The following is a 24,636-nucleotide window of genomic DNA, read 5'->3' as shown; positions in this document are numbered from 1 at the left end:
AAGTTGGGACATCCGATTACCGCTTGTCCTGATGGCCATCAGATCTACACCTTCTTCTGCAACTAAGATGTCTCCATTTGAGCTGATGACTAGACGAAGGATGGTGTTACCTCAGCATCTGCTCTGTAGAACACAGGAGCAGACACCGATAAACACCTCCACAACTCATGAGTATGTTGAGAATCTAAGAAAACTGAATCTAGAAAGATCTGCAGAGGGGATGAAGACGCAATATGATTTAAAAACAACCAAAAAGGAATACCAAGTAGGAGACAGGGTCTACTTGTACAATTTCCAAAGGAACCAGGAAAGAGCGTACATTTTTGCCCAGTTGGCGCGGTCCTTTTGAAATTGTAGATAAAATTTCACCTGTCGCCTATAGAATCCGCATCCCAAAAGGAGAACTGACAGAAGAAAAATTTGTCCATATTAATCAGCTAGGCACACTTTGCAGCAAATTGAGGAGCCAAAAGAGAATGAAATAGAGGAGGCATCTGGAACATGAGAATAAGAAAAAGAAGAATCAGAAGGGAACGAGGGATTTATAAATATAATGATGTAACAGGGAGTATTTTTCTTCACTATCAGGGACAGCGAGAGGATCGGGGCGTTCCGCTCTCTGATGGAAGAAGGACTCCTGACGATGAAGCCCACCTTGCCCAACTCTCCCTCGACAAGGATCTCAGAAGAGTCGGGGGGGGATCTGTGGGCTGCATTGACCCACTGAACAGAATTTCGCCAAAACCAAGCTGCATTTGCGCAGAAACAGCAAAATGGTTGCCCTGGCTCCTGTGAGCACCATGGCATTAAATCGCAGCAACAAACAGATGGCTGCACCATCTTGCCAAGCATACATTGGGCAGGATGGAACAAGGGGACACACTGAGGGAGCGTGCCAGTGTGTTCTGACACATACAAATGGAAACTTTTTGGGGTGCTGTTGCGTGAAACTGAAAATGGCCGCCTGGAGCTCCACACTGGGGACATCCTTTTTATTAAATAAAACTGTCGGATCACTTCGATTGCTGGCCCCACTGAGCTGATGTTGCCCGATGCCGTCCCTGCGACTGATGTCCAAATCCTGCCTCCGGAGGGGCCGAGTGCCTCCGGAGGGGCTGAGTCCGGCAAGCTTTTGAAGCCTGAACGACACCGCGGGTGACAGCTGGGGCGGCCGATGAGCGGCTCCACGCAGCACCCTGCGTTCTCCACCTGAGCCCGGGGCGCAGCAGGCCTGTTGGGGGAGGGGCATGGCTGGCCCGGACATACGCACTACTCGCGCGCTCCAACTGCTGTAACTCCTTCGCCATCCTGCATCAGGGGCCCCATCGTCAGCCGCCCCACCGGCTGTGACCCTGCCTGCCGCCCATCACCCACTGGCGACCGGGCTTCAAGTGATCCTGTCGGGAGTAACTGGCACGTCCCCCTGGCTGGAGCACATGTGGCGGAGGATCCCTCACAGGAAGACTGCAGCACGGTGTGGACGGATCTCCTACCCCGCGGCCTTCCAGCCACAACACATAAGGTAGCACCCGCCGCGACTGTGCACAGGCAGGTGCAGTCTTGGGGGCTAACGAGGCCTGCTAACACCGCAGCACACAGCTGACTGCTGCTGGGACAGGAGGGGAAAATTCTATATATGCAGTCGCACCATACGGGGCGGATCCTGCCCCCCACATCCACCCAGGCTGCTCAACTGTTATTCAAGGCCGCTCTCCCCTCACTGGCCTCTGCCCCAATACCTACAGTGGGCGCACTGGTGGATTCATGCTATGGCCAAACTTATGAGCGTGGACAACTGACCACATGCCCCAGCAGAAGCGTGACAATCCCCCAATTTTGCTGGTGACTTCTGATGCCAGAGCACACCCTTGCTGGTGACCGTGGGCTCCGTCCCTGGTGACACCCGCAGGCTGAACCCGCTGCCCTGCACACACTACACTCGTCGGACGGACCCCGCGTCCATCACCCGCATTGGGCACACAGAGACCACAGTTAGCCAAGCACCAAACAATGTGGTTAAATCATGGTGGGCCTGGATGGTCCACAGCGTGAAACTTAAAGTATATTTAGGGATTGAGTGCCAGATCTACGTTGGAGGCCACAGCCCACTCTCGAGACGACGCAGCGCAACCCCAACAGCGACAAGCACCCCTAAGCCTATAGTGACTGTCTGATCTGGCGGCGGAGGTGCGGGGGCCCATTGCCCGGTTCAGAAATGGCCTATCTGGCGCTATCCTGCGGCTCAGCGAACTGCGACTTAACCTTTAAGATCTGCAGAACACTAACTGAAACCACAGCTAGCGGGGGCACACTGGGGCAGCATGCCCAGGGGGCTAACAAAAAGCAGAGCACCATCAATATGTACGCAAAGGCAACGCAGAAGTCAGCGGAACCCCAACCAGAGCGGGGGGCAGCCACGTCGTCATCACCTGACAACCAAGATGCACCAAACATGTTTGAATACATGTGAGAGGTGTTCACCACCCTGCACTGTAAGCTGAACGACATGAGCGGGATTATATGCTCAATTAAGGCCCATATGGAAAACAGAGTTAGCGCCGCTGAAGATGACATTGGCGCCCTCTGAGCCGAGGTGAGCACTCTCTCCAAATGCATCCAAGAGGTCAGCAGGAAGAATGAGGACCTCGAATCGCACTCTAGGCGCAACAATATCCACATCATCGGCATCCCGCAGGACAATATCGAAGGCTCCATGGAAGACTACGTGGAGCAAATCCTCCTATCCATGCTGGACTCCCCAAAGCTGTCTCCACAATTCGTTATCGAAAGGGCCCTCCAAGCTCTCACAGCCAAACCTCCTTGGATCCTCTAGAAGCCTCCTCTAACCAGATTTTTCCACTGCTATCCAACAGGAGCGCAAAACCTTCTTGTCTAGAAAAGAAACTACAGGATCTAGGAGTGAAGTACTCCATGCTGTACCCTAAGCTTAGGGTCAAGCATGTTAACCGGATCTTCTTCTCCTCCCTGATACCTACTTTCCACGGTGAGCCTGGCCGCGGATGGACCCTCACCATACGCCCTTTTGCCAGGGGACTCCTCATATTGCTGGGACCACATCTAGAAAATCCCCACCCTGGCTGCCTGTTGTGCTGCACGGCCCCCTCTGTGGGCCAGAACCCAGAGTGACTTATGGCATACATCCTTGTTGAGATGACTCCACTGGTCCGCACCAGGGCCCAACTGGTCCGATCCATCTAGCAGAAATGAAAGTATTGCTCAGTGATCCCTTCCCAAAACAACCTACTTAATATCCCAGCGTGTGTGCACTATTGTTCGGTTGGCGCCAAGGCCCCCAGGCGAAGTTGCCAATGGTTCTGTTTTGGTTTAGTACTGGGATGGGACTCATCCCTGCGATTGGGGGAGGGGTGTCGGTAGGGTGGGGGGAAGTTGGGGTTTACATCAAGAAAATTGCTTGGCGAGCACCGGGGAACTGTAGTTTGCACACCTCATATACGTGGACGATTGGCCTATTTCTACATGCACAGGCACTTGGATAGAGGGGGGAAATGGCCGGCCGATCACCCTCTGCTGGTAATACACAACTTGGGGAGCTATGACTGATACTGTAACTTGCATGAGTTGGAATATATGGGGGGTGGGTAACCCTGTCAAAATGCGTAAACTGCAGCTCTACGCTGAAAGACAGCATGTTAACGTGCACTTCCTGCACGAGACACGTGGCCTTGCACACACATGGAAGAAGTTTGCCAAGTCCTGGGGTTCATAAGGTTATTATACTGCATACTCGTCCCAAAATTGGGGTGCCATGATCATCATACAAAAGAGTCTTCAATTTAAACAAAAGGCTGTCCATGTAGACCATGTGGGGGCGTTACGTTTTATTGTTTGGCACCTTGCAGGGCAAAGAGGTGGTATTGTTAAATGTGGACGATCCTGACTTTTATGAACACCTATCCACACTTTTCTCTGGGCTCCTGCTTGTTTCTGATACTCTGGGGGCGGGATCTTAATACCATTCTTGACGTCTACTACGACAGATCTGGCTCCAGGCCCCGCCAATTATCTAAGGCTGCTAGGACTGTTAGGGAGAATTCTTTTAAAAGGCTAATTTCCCTTACGTATAGAGTCCCCCAGCAGCTTTGCTGGATTTGAGTTTTTTTTTTTCTCCTGCTAAGAGTGAGACCCTTTTTTCCCACTCTTAGACAGATTGCTAGTGTGTGTTTTAGGCTATCTTGTGTGTTTCTGGTCTATGGGGTTTTCTCACCCTCATAGGAATCATCTTGTTAACATGTGTGGTACACAGCACCCTCTGTGCCGTACAACTGGGGTGTCGTAGCGACCCCCAAACATAGACTCCATTACCTGGGACTGACCACTGTCTCCCAAGGCATGTAAAGTTACCATTGACTTTACTAGTCAAAAGTTATGAACAAAACCAGTACAACCCATCTTACTATGGAGGTACTGGGAAGGGTTAATAGTTTTTCCCTAGCGTTCATTTTCGAGGGGGTACCGTACAGTCCCTCTCTCAAAAGCTTCTGGCTGGTGGCAGTGGTTACTACCATAAATATTCGACCGCAAATATTTCTCTATGGGATTTTCCCATTGTTCGAGGCTACCACTTTTACTGACAGCCTTTAACATACCGCCGGTTTATTTTTATATTAACTTTACTCCGGTAGGTTTTTATTGCCAGAACTTTAATCATATTTCTTTCTCATGTCTTTCTCTGTAAACCTAACCGAGGTCGGAGATCCTTTGTTCATCCTTTTGGCGGGCTTCTGCACAGAAGCCCTCCTCTCGGCGCCACTGAGTCTGGGGTAGACACGATGTGTGGGAGGGGGAATAGACACCCTGGACCGGCTTGCCTACGCAACCCAAGTCGCACTCTGCCCTGATAGGCTGGGGGGTTCTGCCGCCAGGAGAGCCACCCAACTGTGTGAGTGACAGCTAGGCTGTATGGATGGGGGTCTTGCTGCATAAAAGCAGGGTCCTGAGGACTGGAGGACAAGATGGAACTAAGAAACCGAAGACGAGAGAAGCTGAAGACATCTGCAACGACTGAACCACCGGTGAAGCCCTGCTGCAGATCCTCACCACTTTTCTCCAACGACTTCTCCAATTGAGAAGATCTTTCTCTGCAAGAGTCTTCTTCCCTTGAGCTGGTGGGGCCAACCAGTTCACCAATAGCCTTCGAGGACCTGCCTTGGTCGAATCGACAGTGCCAAGCACTAGGAGACCGGATAGCCAGGCACCCGTCCACCAGGACCGCGATTTAAAGGAGCGTACCTTTTATTCATTTTGGCAGCACCGCGGCTGGTTCCATCCCTGGGCAGTGCAGTAACTCGAATCTTCCTCCACGACGAGAGTCTCTCTTCCTCTGCTGGATCTTCCGAACTGCAGGAACTGCCAGGAACAACCGCCACCGCAGGAGCCTCTTCCACTTTTAAGGTACATTTTTCTGCCAGACCTTCCGTTTCGTTGGGTATCGCTAAAGGTGTTTTAAATCCTTTACTTACCTACTGGGTTGGCCGCCCCCATCATCTAACAGTCTCACCTTCTGCAACCGCCTTTTCAAATCGTTAAACAAAGACTTGAGTGCAGCGACTAGAACATTTTGCACCTGGTAACTTTGCCTTGTACCATTGACCCTGGCACAGGCCTATTGACTCTGGCTAAAATCTGTTACAACTACCTTCTCTAGATTGCTTCTCACCTAGAAATGTGTTGGTGCACCTAACTCTTATAAGCACCTTTTCCTTCCCTCTTTTTAAACTTGTGAAGTGCCATTTTACTCGGTTTTCATCTCAGTATTGCACATGCTAAAGTACTGCCTTGCCTAACTTGTTCACAATCTACTTGGGAAGTGTTGCTGCTGTGTTAAAGAGTCTAACCCTGTATAACTTGTCCTTTCCCTCCCTTTTGAGAAATTGTTAGAGTGCCATTTCTGCTTGGTTTTCACTGTGCCGTTTTGCTCAGTTTTTACTCTTGCTCAAACTGGTCTACAATTTAAATAGGGAGTTGTGTATACTTTTCAAGACTGTTTTAACTTGCTTTAACAATAGTGATTTGTGTGTGAACATCAGAGTGTGTAAAATAAATATATATATTCTTTTTGATACAAAGCTTTGGTCAGTGTTTCGTTGTTCCCTAGTAATGTAGTCCTATTGTGTAAACCCTGAATACTGCTCATCTCCCTCTTGAGATAGGTCTGACTGCTTAGCCACAGCTACCAACTAAATCTTTGTGGTACAGACTGATACCAAAGGGGATTTATTGCATGTACCTGTAGTCTTAATCTTCTGTAGTGCTCCCTAAGGGAACTGCACAGGATTCTGCCTAACAAGGACTATCCTCAGTTTACAAGCTCACTTTAAATTGGTTGATCGTGGCCAATACTTCACCCTGACTCTCGCATTTTCTCCTTTTACTCATCAGTACATGATTCTCATTCCTGCATCGATAGGTGGCTCATCAGAGACACCCCATTGGCAACCATCACGCATACCGCCATTCTTGCCAGGACATTCTCTGATCACTCACCGGTCACTGTGCCCTTTAGGTGGTCCGCGGACGCACCCACGACCCAGACATGGAGTTTCAAACCACATTCCTTACTAGACGTCGCATTCAAAGCCGAACTAGGCACCGATATTGATGACTTCTTCACTTTAAACACTGGCTCTGTCTCATCCCAGACCACCCTGTGGGAGGCATTTAAAGTTTACATAAGGGGAATGGCAATCTCTAGAGAAGCAGGGGTGCTCCAGACTATTAGGAGGAACATTGCCAACAGTGAAAACAAGCTTGCCACCCTAGAAACACAATACACCGACACGCACTCACCTGACACGCTAGCAAACATTAGTAGAGAACTGGAAGCATTCTGTGCACATGCTGAGCACAAGCGCAAATTCCTAAACAAACCACAGGCAGCGCGTAGATACGACAAAGGTGAGCACCCTGGTCGAGCCCTTGCCAGATTGATCCGGCCCATGTGAAGGTCAATGAGTCGACGGTACCTGTGCTGGTGGACACGGAGGCATCAGTCAACGTAATGGCCAGGGTGTACTATGATGCCATGGTGGCACGGTCCACATTGCAGAAGCCGAGGGCGCGGATGTCCACTTTTGGCGGTGAGCAGCCCATTCCATTGGCTGCAGCGTTTGTGGCGATGGTTGAACATGGAGGGTCATCCATGAAAGCTTGGTTCTATGTGAAGAGTGTAAGCAGCAACACTCTCAAGAGCTGTGCGGCAGCAGAAGCATTGGGCATCGCGAGCTTTGCCCATGCAGTGTATGTGGAAGATGTACCGGGAGTTCTCGCAAAGTACTGGCAACTCTTTGAAGGAATTGTCCGCATGGCCGGCGAACCCGTTAGGCTACATATTGATGAGTCCATACAGCCGATTGCGCTCAAGCACTGCAGAGTCCCATTCCATCCGTGGGTCCTGGTGGACAAAGAAACTGACAATTTGGTGGCACTGGACATCATTGAGAAGGTGGATGGACCTACCTCATGGGTGTCGGAAATAATCATCGGACAGAAGCTAAAGCACCCAGACTCAGCGAGGCTCCCAAATAAGGCCATCAAGCGAGAGAGGCACCTCACGCCCACGATCAACATCATTGCAGAACTGCAAGGGGCGCGTTTCGTAGGTCAAGCTATCATCAGGTGGTGTTGCACCCGGACTCATGATACATTACCACCTTTACCACGCACGAGGCCTGTACAGATACAAGCACCTGAGCTTTGGAGTGTCGTCGACGGCTCAATGTTCCAAAACATCATCCCTGGGGCCCTAGTGGATCTAGAGTGTGTCCTCAAAACCAGCAATGACATCCTGGTGTTTGCAAAGACGGAGGCGGAACATATGGAATGACTGGTAAGGACTCTGGAATGGTTGCAGGCATTGGGGCTGACCTTGCACAAGGCGTGGGAGTCAAATGGGAATGGGGAATAATATTTTCTGGCTCCTGGCAATGGCCAATTACCCGGACTGCCAGGGCTGTAATGCCACAGTAGGTCCCCATTGGCGGGCGCCGGAAAAAAATGAATCCGGTATTTACCGGCCTGGCTATTGCCGGATTCATAATGAAGCTGATTCGAGTTTTTCTGGTTTGTATTCAAGGAGGGAGGCGTATCACCCGACCCCTGAAAGTTCAAGGACACTGTGGAGGCAAAGCCCCCAGAGAATGTAACAGAAGTCCGAAGCTGTCAAATACACACAATAATGGGGAAGAGATGTCGACACTCTCCCCCGAACCACAGAAGCCGAATGAAGTCGACCCTCCCACCGTGGTTGGCACAGGTAACTTGTATAGATTAGACAGGACACCACGTGGCAGCCAGTGGGGGGCAGAGGGTTAGGTAGAGGTTGCGGACAGGGTAGGGGAAGTTAGGAACACCAGATAGAGGGTGAGGGAGAACCTAGTTTGGATAGGAATGGGGAAGTAACAGGAAAAATCCCTACACTAGCTACACCTAATCACACCTTGAAACACTCACCAGAATGTGTGTTTTCGCTTATAACATAGTCACCATGATACACACTTAACCTGCACACTTAACATTCAGTTAGTTTGCATAACATGATTAGTTTGTACATCTTGATACATGTACCCCTCTCATTTGCTCCTAGAAAGAAAACATATATAGCTAACATGGCAAGCAAAATGGAACATACAATGGGAATTGCTCCCACTATGAAAGATAAAGACTCATGGCCCCCTGGGCTGTCGTAAGCATTGCTGACATACAATGAACATAAACAGAGAATGAAACACATATCTGGGCGTGACACATTTGGGCTTCTTGCAATAGTTCATTCCAAAACTGCTCCTCCCCGTTCTCAACACGTGGAGAGCTTAAACGTTGAACCTCTTTAATAACCATTGGCCATACATCTCCATTTCAACAACCCTAAAATAAATCAGTTCTTGACTCCACAAATCGGGCAACCTTGCGTATACTACAACGTTCTTTTCCAACTAATAACCATGCTCATAGGAAAAGCATTTAGTGCTGTTTCATAAACACTCCCGAGCCCCTGCCCACACTTATCTTTGGTCCCTCCTGGGGATGGTCACATACTGCGTCCGATTCATCCGGGACCTAGCCTCCAAGTCTGAGCTCACCAAGAAAAATGCAACGTGGTAATGGGGTCCGCTAGAACAGACTGCGTTTGAAGATGTGAAAGGAGCGCTGACGGCAGAAGACACCATGGCATTTTTCGATCCGTCCTTGACAACATAGATCGTGGTGGATGCCAGCCCGCTTGGTCTGGGTGCGGTCCTCACTCAAACGGACGCACAAGGAGAGGTCAGACCGATTGCCTACGCGAGCAAGGCACTGTCGGAAACAAAGCGGTGCTATTCACAGATCGAGAGGGAGGCCCTGGCAGTTTTGCGGGGTGTCTGCATTTTCCACTGTATGTGCTGGGATGGCCGGTGACAGTGGTGACTGACCACAAGCCCCTGCTGCCGATCATGGCTGGCTCGTCAACCAAACCTCCAGCCCGGATTGAAAGGTTGATGCTGGCGCTCCTGGAATATGGGGTCTTGTTGGTGTATCGGCCAGTCAGTAACAACGCAGTGGACTGTCTGTCTAGGCATCCCAGAGGCGGGGTGGAAAGACGTGAAGACATCAGTGGTGAAGAGGATGACGAGCATGTGCAGCTAATTGTGGAGCCGGCAACCCCAAACTCAGTACCGCTCCAAGTGCTCAAAAGGGTGGCGGCCGAGGATGAGTGCTCTTGAATACTGAAGGTGGCCCTTCAGCAAGGGTTGTGGAAGTCGGTGGTGGACACGCTGGCACAAAGGACCCAAGAGGCGTGGTTGGCGCTGGAACAGCTGTGGAGAGTAAAGGAGGAGCTGACATTTGTCAAGTCAGGGCTATTGCTCAGGGGAGACTGCATAGTGATACCGATGTGCAAGATTCCCCAGGTCATTAAGCTGGCGCACCAGGGTCCTCAAGGGACTGCCAAGACGAAAGCAAGATTAAGCCAGAAAGTATGGTTCCCTGACCTTGAGAGACCAGTGGAAGCGTTTGTGTCGGTCTGTGTATGGCGCCAAGCTGTTGCCCTAGCGCAGAGAGAGACCCTCATTGAGACAATGCCCTGAGGAACAAGGCCCTGGGAGAACGTGGATGCTGACTTTGGATCTACGGGCAGAGATACTCACTTCTTGGTGGTGGTGGATGAGTAGTCACGGTACACCGAGATTGAATTCACCCAATCTGTGGCGTTTGACAATGTGGCCATTGCCCTAGAAAAGATCTTTGCCACTCACAGGCTGCCTCAGAACTTGTGCTCCAACAACTGACTGCCATTCCAAGGGGACAGTTTCACCCAGTTGATGGGACAGTACGGCATAAAATACATTCCAAGGGGACAGTTTCACCCAGTTGATGGGACAGTACGGCATAAAATACAGGAAAAAACACTGGTCTTGCCCCGAGAGGGGCAAAGCTGAGAGGTTCATGAGAACTCTAAATAAGGCATTCTGCATCGCTCATGGCCAGAGTCACTGCCTGCAATGGGCGCCGTACCAGTTCATGAGGGAGTATAGAGCCACCCCTCATGCGTCAACTGGAGTGGTACCAGTGGAAACAATGTTTCAGCGGTGTCGGAGGGGTTTAATACCTGAAGTGAGGGAGCGAGAACCGGGCGTGATTGATGATGCTCAGGTGGCGCGTGAAAGGAGACTCATGACAGAGGCAGAGAATGTCAAGAGGACACCAGCCCCAGCAGCTGATTCTCTGGGATGAAGTGCTAGTGAAGAACCGGCATCCACAAGGCAAGCTCTCACTGACTTATGAGCCTGGTTCCATGGACGTGGTGGCAGTGCGTGGCTTGATGGTGACTGCATCTGACGGGACTGCCAATGTTTCCCAAAATGCCTGTTTTTTCAAGAAGGTGGGCAACACCAGGCCAGAGGCGACCCAGAGAAGAGACTTGGTCAAGATACCAGACGAGAGCGGTGGCCTGGCCAATCCACCGAGGCCCCTAGGTTGAGGGGACACAGGCGAGGAGGGCCCGATCGGGTGGTGTGCTGGAGGTCTCCCCAGTGGGTAGGGAGGGGGAAACCTGCCCATCTCAGTGACTATGTGTTGGACCCCTGAGACTTGTGGGACTGGGAGGGAAGCATATAAAGGGGTGTTATGTGTGCAGTGAAATGGTTTAAAATATCTATATGTGTCTTCTTTCGTTGTGTTTGTTATGAAAAAGAGGAGTGTGGTGCCTGCCCCTTTAAGGACACACACGGCAGAATGACACAACTCCGCCGCGTGTGAACGTAATAAACGGGGCATGCCACAGATCACCAGTGCGACTGTGGAGCCCGGACAGAGAGCATTGTGTCCCGTGTGCTCTGTATGCTGGGGGGGGCTCATGGGGCCGCAGGGGCACACCGGCAACCTGTAACACTGCTATAAAGGGTAGTGCAGCCTCATTAGAGCACTCTTCGTCTATTCTTGCCTCCTATTTGTCATTTTGGGCATTTTAAAATCTTGTTTTTTAATAAAGTATTATTGCGTTTTGAAAAAAACATTGTATTGTAACATTTGGTAGGTGTAAAGACTGGAGGGGGGTTATCTGTACTCCTGCCCTCTATATGGCAGAGTAGAAGCACAGAGCACCCCAGCCAAGGTTCTCTATTGCGGTAGCAATGGATGAGCAACCAAGGCTTAAGCTCTCAGGAGATGATGCAGGCTAGTTCTTAAGTACAGTGTAGTCCCCAAGCCCCCCGCTAAGGAATGTCCACACACTATGGTATGTGGTAGCACAGTACTCCATATATAAATAAGGTTAAAGGCATATACATCAATTAATAACACACTTTGTACTCTGGTAATTCTAATATGGCAAATATCCAAAATGTCTATATGGTACCACACTTAGCTATTGACTCCTTTAAAATGCATCAACTGCTGACAGTTATAATGGCATACAAATCATATAACAATGCGTATCAGCATAGATCATAGGAAGTTAGATAAAACAATGTCAGAATGGTTCTCTATTCTGATTGAGGATCCCCCCACCTGAGCAATCTGTATGCCATTGTATCAGCATAGATCATAGGAAGGAAGGCAAGTTAGATAGAACAATGGCAGAATGGTTCCATAGCTACTAAGACATAATTCTGAGTGAGGATCCCCCCACCTGGGCAACCTGTAATAAAGAGTATTAACAAGCCCAGTCCATTTAATGTTTAAATAGTCTTGCTTCCTGGTCAAAAATGTTTCACTAGCCCAATGTACCCGAATTTTGCAGAGTGTCTTCAACAGTTTGTCGATGGATCCCTCGAAGGGGGGACTCCCTTTAAAGCAGGAGCCACAGGGTGTCGAGAGCCCTCGAAGATAGTGAACCGTGGCGTGGAGAGTACTTGAAGAAAAGAGTTTGGTGCCGCAGAAAAGACTCGGTGAAGAACGTAGGCCCTGCAGTGGGGCATCGAGGGTCGGCGTCGGATGTCGGCGTTCGGTACACGACCACGGCTGGATTTCAGATCTTCACTTGTCAGCGTCTTTGTGGACATCGGGTGGTGGGAAACCTACCGGCTGATTCTCCTCGGTCGTTGACGATCTCAACTTTCTCCAACGGGACAAAGCAGTCGGCGGTGATGGCAAGGGAGCCCTTCGTTCAAAATGTCGTCGAGCAGCACAGCGTCAAGCTGTCCCCGCTTCTGGGCAACACGATTTGAGTAGCTTCCAGCGGTTACGGAAATCCTATGAACCATGGTCGATGGAAACAGACTTCGATGGCCTCGATGTCTGGGTGCTTTACTTCAAGATTTCTCAGCGGACTCTGTCTCTGGTCGACAGTCTATCGGTACTGGCTTCCAGGGTGCCTCAATTAAGTTCATCTTCTGCACGATGTTCCCACGCAGCTCAGGGAGAGGTCTCCTAGACATGTCCTCTCCTGGATCAGTCCTCGACAGACTCAACAGCTTTCAGATCGTGTCGAAGGAAAGCAGCAGCAATTCTTCCAGCTGGGCTTCAAGGATAAGCAACTTCAAGTTTCAAATTCAGCCTCTGAAGAATTTGGTAAGTGAGAGGTCCCCAGACATACAGATCTGTCCCTCATTCACACTGCTGAGCCAAGCTCAGTCAGCCATTGAGTCAGAAGGGCAATCATGCAGGCAGGCAGCCAATCAGGCCCACATGTATTTAGGAAATTCACTTCCACCCAGATACCCATAACAAGGAATGTGGATTGGAGAAAGCACCCAGCCTTTCAGCACACCACACTGCATTCATGTTTGTTTTGGGCAGGGCTGTCTCATTCATTGTGTCACACACACAGAAACCAGACATCCATAACATGGAATGCATATTTATCCAGGTCCCAAAACATACAGACAAAAGCATAAATGGTTCTTCCACCCAGCAGCCAGTCAGGGGAAGGGATAGAGTCAGGGCTTCCCAGGACTATGTGAAAACAAGGTAACAGGCAATAGAAACCAAGAGGCCACAGTGGACATCTTGTCTCCTATCAGGAATCCACTGATTCCTATGGCAGGGCCTGGGTATCCCAAAATGGAGGATACTCAGAGCACCTGTCAAATTCAGAATGGAGCTGCCACTAGCCCATACCCTTATCTGTGGACCACTCACAGCAGCCCAAAAACATACACTAGGGGTACAGGTTTGTACCCCCACCCATGGGTACAATAAGGTTATTCCAGGGGTCTCTGTTCACCACAACCAAAAAGAGTAGAGCTGCACTGCCCGGAGTCCAACATTGACTCCTGTGCAGAAAACAACACACAACTCACATGATAAGGGAGTACAGGATAAGGACATTGAGGCCCTGTCCCTCCAATGAATTTCCAGCATCGGAGTAGAAAGTAGAACCTTGCTACTTTGTGGTAAAATCAATGTGTTCTGTTGACCCCCCCCTTACACCATATACATATGTGGGGGGGGGTATGTATTATAATGGTAATATGGGGGGGTGCAGGGGTCTCCCCCCGCATATGTATGTGGTGTAAGGGGGTTTTTAAAAAAATGAACAAAAAAGAAAGTCTGCATTTTCGGCCATCGTAGAAATAGTGGTTGCAATAATTACATAGATCCCCTTTAGAAGTATTGTAGTTCGAGTGCTTATTTGTTTGCAGACCGGCGCTTGAGAGCCAGCGCTTGGCAACTAGCCAGCCTGTGCCAGTCTGTGGTATACGGGAAGCACGGTATGAAGCACACATCTCTGTGTGATTGTGTTTCACAGATAGGCTGTCAGAAATTACAGCTTCTGTCATTATTGTAGGGAGTTATACTACGAGCTAGATTATGCACCCACTAGAAGCTATTACAAATGCCAGAATGGCACTAGAGGCACAGGCAAACATTGTTCCTATGCACAACAAGCGTTTCAACAAGATAATCGCCCGTTATTTGGCCTGTATGGCACCATTAGTAATATCTAAAGACCTTATTACTAAAACTGTAATTATACATCTAAACTAGAGGAGAATAATATACAGATAAATAATGAGTACACACCTCATAATAATATGAACCCCAAATTGTATACATATACAGTCTCCCCTATGCAAGAGCCTATATATATGAAAAATAAAGGGGTCATTCATACAATACCTCTTACCTCTAATGACATGTCTCTACCGAATCATAGTCCTGCTAAGATTAATGACAGCTTACTTGTGGTTATAACAACTAACAGAGATGAAAAGCAATGACAAATTGAAAATAGCTCTCCTAGATACACGCTCCCTAGTTAGACACACGACCAAGGTCAGAGATATGATTCTATTACAAGACCTGGAGATGGCATGTATATCTGAAACCTGGCTAGGTGAGACAAAGAACCATGCTACAGAGCTGGCTACCCCAGCAGGCTATAAACTAATAAGAAGAGATCATATCGAAAGAAGAGGTGGGGGTACTGCAATTACCTCAGGAATAATTTTAAGGTCCATAGACTTGATTTAACGGCCTGCGATGGTTGCGAATATACACTTGTTATATTAAGTGTTAATGCAAATATGCTATTATTTCACTATTACTGTATCGGCCGCCTATAAAGACGCCTCTTTTTTTTTAATGTATTTTTGTTGGCATTTCCATTAATTAAACATTAACAACCCCGCTCCCCTCCCTTCCTCCCAATCACCACCTCCCACCCTCCCCTTCCCCCGGACAGCTGCCATACATTGTTCAACTTCCAACCATCGCTCCTCTGCGCACCATATTCAGTTCTTAAAACAAATCTAATAAGCAGATTCTTCGCGGGCACCAGTTCACTCGGAAGTCTTTGTGGAGGAAATCCAATACCAAATCCCAGTCCTCCTTAAACTTCCCCACGTCCCCATGAACCACATACATATGTTACCCATTCCAATGAGACATAATGCCAAATCTTCATTATCCATTTGTGTTCAGTAAGGGCCGAGGACGGTTTCCATTTTTGAGCAACAAGCGTCAAAACTGCAACACTTAAAATCATGTATGCCTTTCTTAGGGATTCGGAAAGCAAAAGGTCCAGAACATCGGCCAAATCCAACATTGCTTCGCCTAAAATCTCTACGTATCCGGATCCCAAACATAGCTTTCATCGCTGCATTAACTCTCTTCCAATATGGCTTCAGAATCCGGCATTCCCACCATATGTGACCCCGTGTTCCAATAACTTTGCATCCCCACCAACATTCCCGTGAGGAGTCTGGATAGAACTTATGCAATTTCACAGGTGTCAGATGCCATTGTACCATCACTTTAACCCACATGTCACGCCTCTGAAGTGCCCTCATAAGTTTTGGAATTCCCTTCCAGACTTCGTGCCATTGCTGTTCTGTTATGGGATTACATAATACCTTTTCCCATTCATTCATGTACCCCCACTTAGGTAGACCTTAGACATCCCCAATTAATTTATATAGCGCTCCTACCATTTGTCAGTCATCTGAGTTTTTAATCAAGTACTTTTCAAAGGGGGTGAGGTCCTGTATTGCCAAGTGTTTATTTTCCGTGGCCAATAGCCAGTGTTGCAACTGTGCATGCCTAAATCTTTCATCTTCACAGAGAGGGAATAACTGTGTATATTGTAGGAATGTTATGATCTCTTGACCCTCCACCATATCACCCATCTTTAGACAACGTGCTTCTTCCCATCACCTAAAAGCTCCCAGCTCCACTCCCGGTGTGAACAGGGCATTTTTGAAATAGGGGTGTAAACGGGGAGGGAAATGTGGCGATACCTGTCCGCCGTACCACGGAATCCCACACATTTCCTATTAAGGCTGTGATTTTACTTCTATACATATTAGCAGGCCGTCGTGCTTGTGACACCATAAAACTTCCTGAAGGGGCGTATCCAGCATCGCTCTGTCCATCTACAACCAGATTTTCTCTTGGTTTCCCCCCAAACCATTCCCGGATGATCTGCAGCTGAGCCTTTTGATAGTAAGTTCTGAAATTCTGAGCCCCATTCCTCCTCTGAGTGTGAGCGATGTGAATACACTCCACACCACCCTTCATTGATTACCTTTTCATATAAAGGTCCCCACCATCTTGTTGAGAGTGCTAAAACATTTCTGAGGGACCAATAGTAGCAAAGCTTGAAAATAATACAATATCATTGGAAGGACCACCATTTTAATTACATTAATCCTACCCGTCCAGGAGATAGCCAACGAATTATGAATCTTCAGCCACATGTTGATTGAATTTAGCAAAGGGAGATAGGTTGCATGATACATGGATTCCAAGGAATTAGTTATCTGTACTCCCAAATAACATTGATCCCCATCTGTCCTCACAAACCAACCTGTATCGATATCCTGATCCATTGGTACTATTCCCCTTTGTAACATTGTTGTTTCCGATTTATGGATATTCAATTTCAGGCCTGCCACTTCACAATGTTTTGTCAACTCTATTGTTAATGCTGGTATTGAGCCTGCTAAGTCTGTCAACATCGAGAGTAAATCATCAGCGAACGCCATCACTTTATGTTCCTCGCCATGAAATGTATACCCTTGATGCACTTCTCTTCCCGAATCCTGGATAAAAATGTTTCCAGGTGAATCGCATACAGCACCGGGGATAACGGACATCCCTGTTTAGTTCCCCTGTATGGCCTGATTCCTTGTCAAAGATCACCATTAATTGCGAGCTGTAAAATCGACGACCGATAATTTGCCAATAGCATTTGCAAAAATCTTGGACCAATCCCTATAGCTTCCATAGTGTGTAACAAAGAAAGACCACTACCACCGGTCAAACGCTTTTTCAGCATCTAAAGTTATCACCCCCGCTGAAAAGCCTGATTTATATGCCTTCTCAATCAGATGACTCACCCGTCTTATATTATCAAATGTTTGCCTTCCCATAACAAAACCAGACTGATATGGATGGATATGTTTCAGTATCAATTTTTCCTATCTTGTTGCTAATATTTTAGTATATATTTTTGCATCAATACTGATGAGAGCTATGGGTCTGTATGACCCACATTTTGTTCCATCTTCGTCTGGTTTAGGAAATAACACTCACTTCCTCAAGAGTAATCTCCCCTTCTAGTTCTTCTCTTTCACCTATATCAATTTTATTCAACTGGCACTGCTTCAACTATTCCAGCTGAAGTTCTCCATCCGGGGAGTCAGTATTATATAGCGCAGAATAATTTCTGTGAATACCTGTAATATGTCTTCCGATGAGAAGCTAACTGTGCCCCGACCGGTGTTGATACGAAGGAAGGCTCTTACTTCCTCCTTCATCCTCACTTGCAGTGCCAACAAACAGTCTGCCTTATTAGTCTTGATATAATACAGTTGCCTTAAATATAGTAAATACCTCTCAGCATGCCTAGTCTGCAACATATCTAATTGTTCCTTGAGAAGCCCAAATTATTTCCCTAAAGTTACACCCCTGTTAGTTTCCATTGTGCCCATAACCCCCTTCAGTCGTAATTCCAGATCTTTTTGTGATTAAGCCAGTTGTTTTTCTCTCAGAGCTTTATATGGAATTAACTCACCCCTCATGGTCGCTTTAAACACATCCCACACCGTTCTTTCCTGTATTCCCGGATTTCTATCATTTCAAAATATTCCCCAATTTTATTCCGCATCTCCTCACACATGAACAGGTCCCTCAATAAATAATCCGGAATGTTCCAGTGACACAACCTTGACCCTTCCATTTCTTAATAAATATCTATTGTTATCGGTGCATGGTCTGATAAATTAATAGGACCTAGGTCCATTTGCTGTACCTGGCAAAACAAAGTAGCCGACACCCAAATATAATCAATCCTAGAACAAGACTGATTAACATGGGAGTAAAATGTGTATCCTTTCATTCCCCTCTGATTCTCTTTCCAGGAATCCACCATAGCCAAATGAGACATGCATGATTTCAAACTTTGTGTTGGTGCCCCTATGAGATGAATGTCCACCTACACGCCTATCTACCAAAGGATCCCATGCCATATTAGAATCCCCTGTTAATATGATTTGTCCCTCTGCAAAGTTTTTAAGTTTAAACGGAGCCCCCCGCAAAAATGTCCCCTGCCCCGTATTTGGTGCATATAGTGCAGCTATAGTATACTGTATCCGCCCCCATTGAATACGGGCAAAGTGCATCTACCCTCTTTACCACCTCCTTTGCTTTTATCTGTAATCCAACCAGACCTTTGATGGCTATGAGGACCCCTCCCGTCTTACCCCTGTTGTTAGCTTGCAATATTATGTGGGTACCAAATAATCCTTAATGTATTACTATCACTCCTACGTATATGGGGCTTCTGCAAGGTCACTATATCAAGACGCCTCTTTTTGAGGAAAAACCGCTTACTCTAGTGGGAGATCATGTAAAAGCTGATGCATATACCATTATTTTGTGTGATTTTAATCTGTGGGCCTTTGATGCTGAAGATAGTGGTGCATCCTTCCTTTTATCTACTGTTGAAGCCATAGGATCCACCCAATTGATAAATGACCTACTCATAAAGAAGGCAACATTCTTGACTGGGTTGTAACACAAAACCTTTTTAACCTCTTCTCCTGTTATTGATGCTAGCCCTTGGGCAGATCACTATGTTATCTCTTTTTTTTTAGGACTACCAGCATGATACAAAAAAGCTAATATTCATCCAAGGCTAATCTCAAGGGTTAGAAATCTCGGGAAAGTTACTCCAAACACTTTCTCTAAACTAGCCAGTCAGAGGCTGGTCAATCGGATATCCTCAGAGAAGACGGATGTTTTGCTTGACCATTTTCTGAATATCACTACTACAGTGATTGATGAAAATGAAGGAAATAAAAAGTGAATCAGTAGGTAAATCCTGGTTTTCACCAGAAATTATAGAAAGTAGGAAAGTTAAAAGATTAAGTGAGAGGATTTGACGGAAACAATCTAGTCAGGCCAACCTAGAAGCATATCGAAAGGCAGCAGCCAGTTATGAAAGTGACATTCTGAAAGCCCAAAAAGTCAATTTTGAAAATAAAATAAAGAATGGTAAATTGGACAAAAAATAGCTGTTCAGCATTCTGAAAGAATTGCAGGGCAAGAAAATTGTAGGCCCTAGAGAATATAAAAGTGACTTATGGTGTGCCATGATCCAGGATGGGTTTAAAAATAAAATCAAGTCGCACCTTGCAGATCTTGCCACAGTCTACACCCAAAAAAGTATATAATAAGTCACAGATTAACCACTCACCTTTCCTTCCTGAATTCAAGTGTAATACAGTCTCAGAGGCTGAACTGTTAGAAATCGTGGAAAGTTTGAAACCATCAATCTGTATTGGAGATATATGTCCAGCTAGTGTAATCAAATCATCCATTAGGTGCTTTCCTCATTTAACAAATCTATTCTACCATCATGTCTAAAAGACGTGCGGATTTCTCCTAGTCTTAAAAAAGACACAGATGATCCTGAGAATGCAGACAGTTACTGCCCTATCACGAAGTTCAATTTTTATTAAAGATCTTAGATAAGGCAGCCTATCTACAGCTGCAAACACACATTGAAAAACATAATGTGCTGAGCACCCGACAGTCCGGTTTCCGAGCCTTTAATGGGACAGAAACCGCTATGCTTCATCAAAAAGCAAGCCTTGCAAAGGTTGTTAATGATGCCAAAATTGCATTGCTGATGCTTCTCGGCCTCTTCGCAGCATTTGATCTTATTGATCATAAATTGCTGCTCGAGAGGTCAAAGATCCTGGTGAACTGCTCAGGCGTCACTGTATCTTGGATGACGTCTTTTACAGGCCCCCGAACAACCAGAGTCACTGTAGAAGGCTTTCAGGAACCCCCCAGAGGTGTGTGGTGTGCCCCAGGGAGCATGCCTATCCCCCACATTTTTTAATGTATATACAAAACCCCTTTTGACCTCCATGATGGCATCAGCGTTGAATATACAAACTATGCCGACGATACCCAGGTGTTGTTTGAATTTACTGAGGATTATGATGAGGATACAGCCATAATATATTGAATATACAATCTAATCCAGGAATGGGTGACTGAATTCATTGGCCTTAAATAAAAGTAAGACTGAGCTACTGATTGTAGGAACAAATCAGAGACTACAAAAATTGGAAAACAGGTATGCATAATTCAACATATCAGAATGTACGCTAAAAGTTAGTACATGGGTGAAGACCTTGGTTTTTTCAGGGATCACCATGACAAAGCATGCATTAAAAACTAAAGCTAAATTTTCCTATACCACAAAGTTAATCAGACAAATTAAACTATACCCCTCTCCCAAAAACATAGCCTCAGTAGCAACAGCATTAGTAAACTCAAAACTCGATTATTGTAACAGCCTACTAGTCGGAACATCAAAATTCTCCAAACAGCACAGAATGGAGCCATTAGAGCAGTCTGACGATTAGCTAGGACTGAACATGTGACACAGGCAAGACAATCCTTGCACTGGTTGCCGGTGCATTACTGTGTCACTCACAAAATACTATCACTGACATACAAGTGTATTCATGGTAGTGCACCCATTTATCTACAACAGCCCCGGAAGAAGACTTTAATACATGTCTTCTTCGATCCAATGCACTTGGAAATCTGATGGTTGCCCGCCTCAATCTAAAAAAATATGGGGACACCTGTTTTGACACCTGTCCGGAACTTTATACATTTCGACCTAAAAAATCTTCATAAACTTATCACTTTTAAAAAAGCTATACAAACTTTTTTGTTTAACTCTAAGGGCCAGGCATATCTTTGTAACTTGACCAACATCTTTGACTTCAGCAGCCCTTATCATTTTGCTTTGTTTTAAAAATCTGCATACAGGAGATGTAAATTGTTAGGAATTATCCTGAAATGTGATGAGTACTCGAAAATGCACATACTGAACATGTTTTCAGGTTTTGCCACATGACTTCTATTAAGACAGCAGGATTTTAAGTTAACATTACCTTGGACTTTTCATTCTTTATCCTGTGTGCTTCATCGATGACCAAGTATCTCCAGTTAAACTTCTTGAAAACAGATTTTTCTTTAATTACCATTTCATATGATGTAACACAAACGTCCCACTCTCCAGGCATCATGACATCACGAATAAAAGCAGCCTAGAATCATAATAATTGTTGTTTTAGAGAACACTATTTAAAGAATAAGGACATTAAAATGAATCTTCACAATAAGTTTACAGAATGACATCCAAGACAACAATATGACTATAGAACCATGTAAAGTTTGCATCAGTTTTAGTTCTGCAGTTATTGTAACTACAAGATATTTGATACTGAACAAACTCTTTGTTAAAATGTATTGAAATACTAGATTTAACATGGTCGTATAACTGACAAAGACTGAACTGCATTTCAGGATACAAAATGTTTTTATTAATACACAACAGCGATCTCTCAGGTATAACCAAAATATATAAAGGAATCACCAGTCTATGTGGTATCCACTCCATTCCAGAAGGAGTCAGTGGGTTTCTGCTACCACCTGCAGGAAGCTGCACAGTGTCTTCTCAATGTCCTATAATGTTCTTCAACTGGTTCCTTGGCTGCATGAATGTCAGTTACAGGCGTATGATGATATTCACCTTAACCTCTTAAGTGCCAAGGACGAGTATGCTCGTCCTTTTTGCATAGACTTTAATAATAGCCTACACACTTAAAGGCTCTCCACTCCTTGAATTTCAGTTCTGGGCTAAAGGGTTTCTGGCACTCTGTGAGGATCTCTTCTAAACAGGTAATCTTGCAATGGTCTCTGCCACCTCAATTACTCAGGGTCCTGGCTCTTACCAACAGTCCCACCTCACTACTCCTACTATTCTTATGATCCTCCTCAATGCCACCCCATCTACTCCTACCTCTTCCTGTAGTGGGTCTGCCCCCTTAAAATCAGGGATTTGACTTTTCACCTCAAATGGAGCCAACTGTGCCCGCATGATCCTGCCTGATATTACTGGCTAAATGTAAGCTTAATTATGAAAAATACTGTGTGTATGCCATGCGGGGGACTCTTAAAGCAAGTAAAGAGAACGGTGAGGCATTGCGAGTGCATCGCTGTTAAAATAGTTCGTAAACGCCCAACCCTCACACCCGGGGGGTTTAGCCAGTGGTCTGCTCAGAACCACTAAAGTGTTACCCAGTTGAACCATCTTCTGATAAGTACCACCATGTTGCCAGGAGGGGTTCCTCACCGTTATTCATCACCGCTGCCCCGATCCAATTCTTTGTTTCTGTGGCATCCCATAGCCAGGCGGGGTGCCACATCTCGTTCAATCCCAGGGCCCAGCTAACTTTTGAGGTGATCCCCATAGGGATGGAAAGCGGCTCTCCTTCATTTCACCACTCTGGTTGTTCCTGACATATACTTCACTTCCCATGAGCCGGAGGTGAGCACAGCATCATTAGTGCAAGGCCTGCTCCTGCAAAGGCAGGCATTTGACTCCACGGGTCATTGCTTAGGTCATAGATGTTAGGATTCAAGCGTGAAAGCGCTCAAATCCACACAATGCAAACCCATTCTTATGGGCTTTCCATGCCCTGTGGCGCCTGACGACGTCCAGGGGGCACCATAGCAACAAGTGCTGGCATGACGGCCTTTGGTGCGTCCTTCCAAATGAGAGGGGAACAACGAGCGAGGAGCGTGGCCACGCCGTAGGGTGCTATACTATAACCGCGAGGTCACGCTCCAACTCGGAACAATCCTATTTAAGGCTGCGCACGTCAGGAAAAAGTCGTTCCAGCAACGGTCGCTATGATGGAACTTGGAAGCAGGTTAGTGTTAGGGATTCCGGTAATTAGTTAAGTTTAGTTATTTATCTGCCTTTTGTTGTATTTGGATGTCTAGGTGTAACAGAGGACAGCAGACTATGTACAGGTAATGGCTGGGGCTGTTAGAAGTTGGGTTTGCGTTACCTTGATACATGTTTGTAAAACTGCAATGCTGATCCTATGTTTCATGTAACCCTTACTTTAGCTCCTGTCTGCAAATAAAGAATCAGGGGTGTGTGTCAAATAGCACTCCCGCCTGGGGGGACCTTATCTCACACTGTATTAATGTTGACTACCTGTGGGAGGTGGTTCCTCCTGGATGGGTGTTGTATTGCCTCTCAAGACTCCTGAGAACTATCCTAGAACTACAAATCTGACAGACAGCTAGAACCTTAGTACTCCTGAGTCATGGAGGCTACAATACAAGACCTGGCTGCGCCTATACATGAATTACAGGGGTAAGTTGCTACATCCTGCCAGGAAAACGCAGAGCTCTTCCAATCCATATCAGTCTTGCAAAAGACAGTTGAAACATAGTTAAAAAACCTGTTCCAGGTAGTAGTCATGGGGGATCAGGGGGTTCAGGGACGGTACCAGCCACTTCTTCTGGGCAAGGAACCAGACCCATTCTTGCTCCTGCCACCTTACCCGCCCAAGGAGAAGGAGCCCACAGTATTCCTTCTCCTCCCATGCCTACCAAATATGGGGGAGATCCAAAGGAGTTCAGACCTTTCTTGACTCAATGTCGTATACACTATCTAAATAAACCTCAATTATATGCTTCTGGGCAGGCTAAAGTAGCCTTTGTGTTATTTAATTTAGAGAAAAACGGCACACTCCTGGGCTACTACATTAATTGATAAGAACAGTCCTTTATTGGCTAACTACCACATTTCAGGGCATGTTTGATAGGCATCATACAGCCCGCCCAGTCCATTTGGCAAGAACTATTAGAAATAAGGCAAGGAAACCAAGATTTGTTTACTTATTAAGCTCATTTTCATGCTCTAGTCTCCCAAACGGAATGGCCCGAGAATGCTCAATTTACGGTTTTTCATAAAGGGTTCAGAGAAGGTGTCAAAGATGCATTATGTAAAGTTGTCACATCCCCCACAGACCCTTATGGATTACATGACTCTGGTTTATCTGTCTGCAACAGCGCTCTAGCGATAGAAAGGGTGAAAGGAGAAGATGGGAGGTGAGGAGACCAGTTCCTTCACAAGAGAAGGAATTGCCCCCCTTTAATGATACAGAACCTATGCAACTGGGTAGTACCCGAGGTCCCGTTCCTCTTGAAGAACGAGTCAGAAGGAGAAAACTAAAGCTTTGTTCCTATTGTGACGACGGTGGGCATACGGTCCAGCTATGACCCGAAGATCTTCACAGACCTTGGGAAACAAATCCACATGTCCGTAATAGGGAATCTTGGGTTGGG

The 24,636-nt window shown here is 46.5% G+C and overlaps 1 protein-coding gene across 3 annotated transcripts in view; it reads right to left on the bottom strand.

Moving 5' to 3' along the window:
- Positions 1-24,636, bottom strand: part of LOC138480867 (probable global transcription activator SNF2L1) — a 1,964,402-nt gene that overhangs the window by 1,248,689 nt on the left and 691,077 nt on the right. For all 3 annotated transcript variants that reach the window (XM_069612650.1, XM_069612651.1, XM_069612652.1), the window contains one exon: positions 21,381-21,536. In XM_069612650.1, the coding sequence (XP_069468751.1) occupies positions 21,381-21,536 (156 nt within the window). The remainder of the gene's footprint in view (positions 1-21,380; positions 21,537-24,636) is intronic.

Source organism: Ambystoma mexicanum, chromosome 5p (genome assembly GCF_040938575.1).
Source record: "Ambystoma mexicanum isolate Mex_15411 chromosome 5p, UKY_AmexF1_1, whole genome shotgun sequence".
In the NCBI taxonomy this organism is placed as follows: domain Eukaryota; kingdom Metazoa; phylum Chordata; class Amphibia; order Caudata; family Ambystomatidae; genus Ambystoma; species Ambystoma mexicanum.
This window is presented reverse-complemented; position numbering and strand designations above follow the sequence as displayed.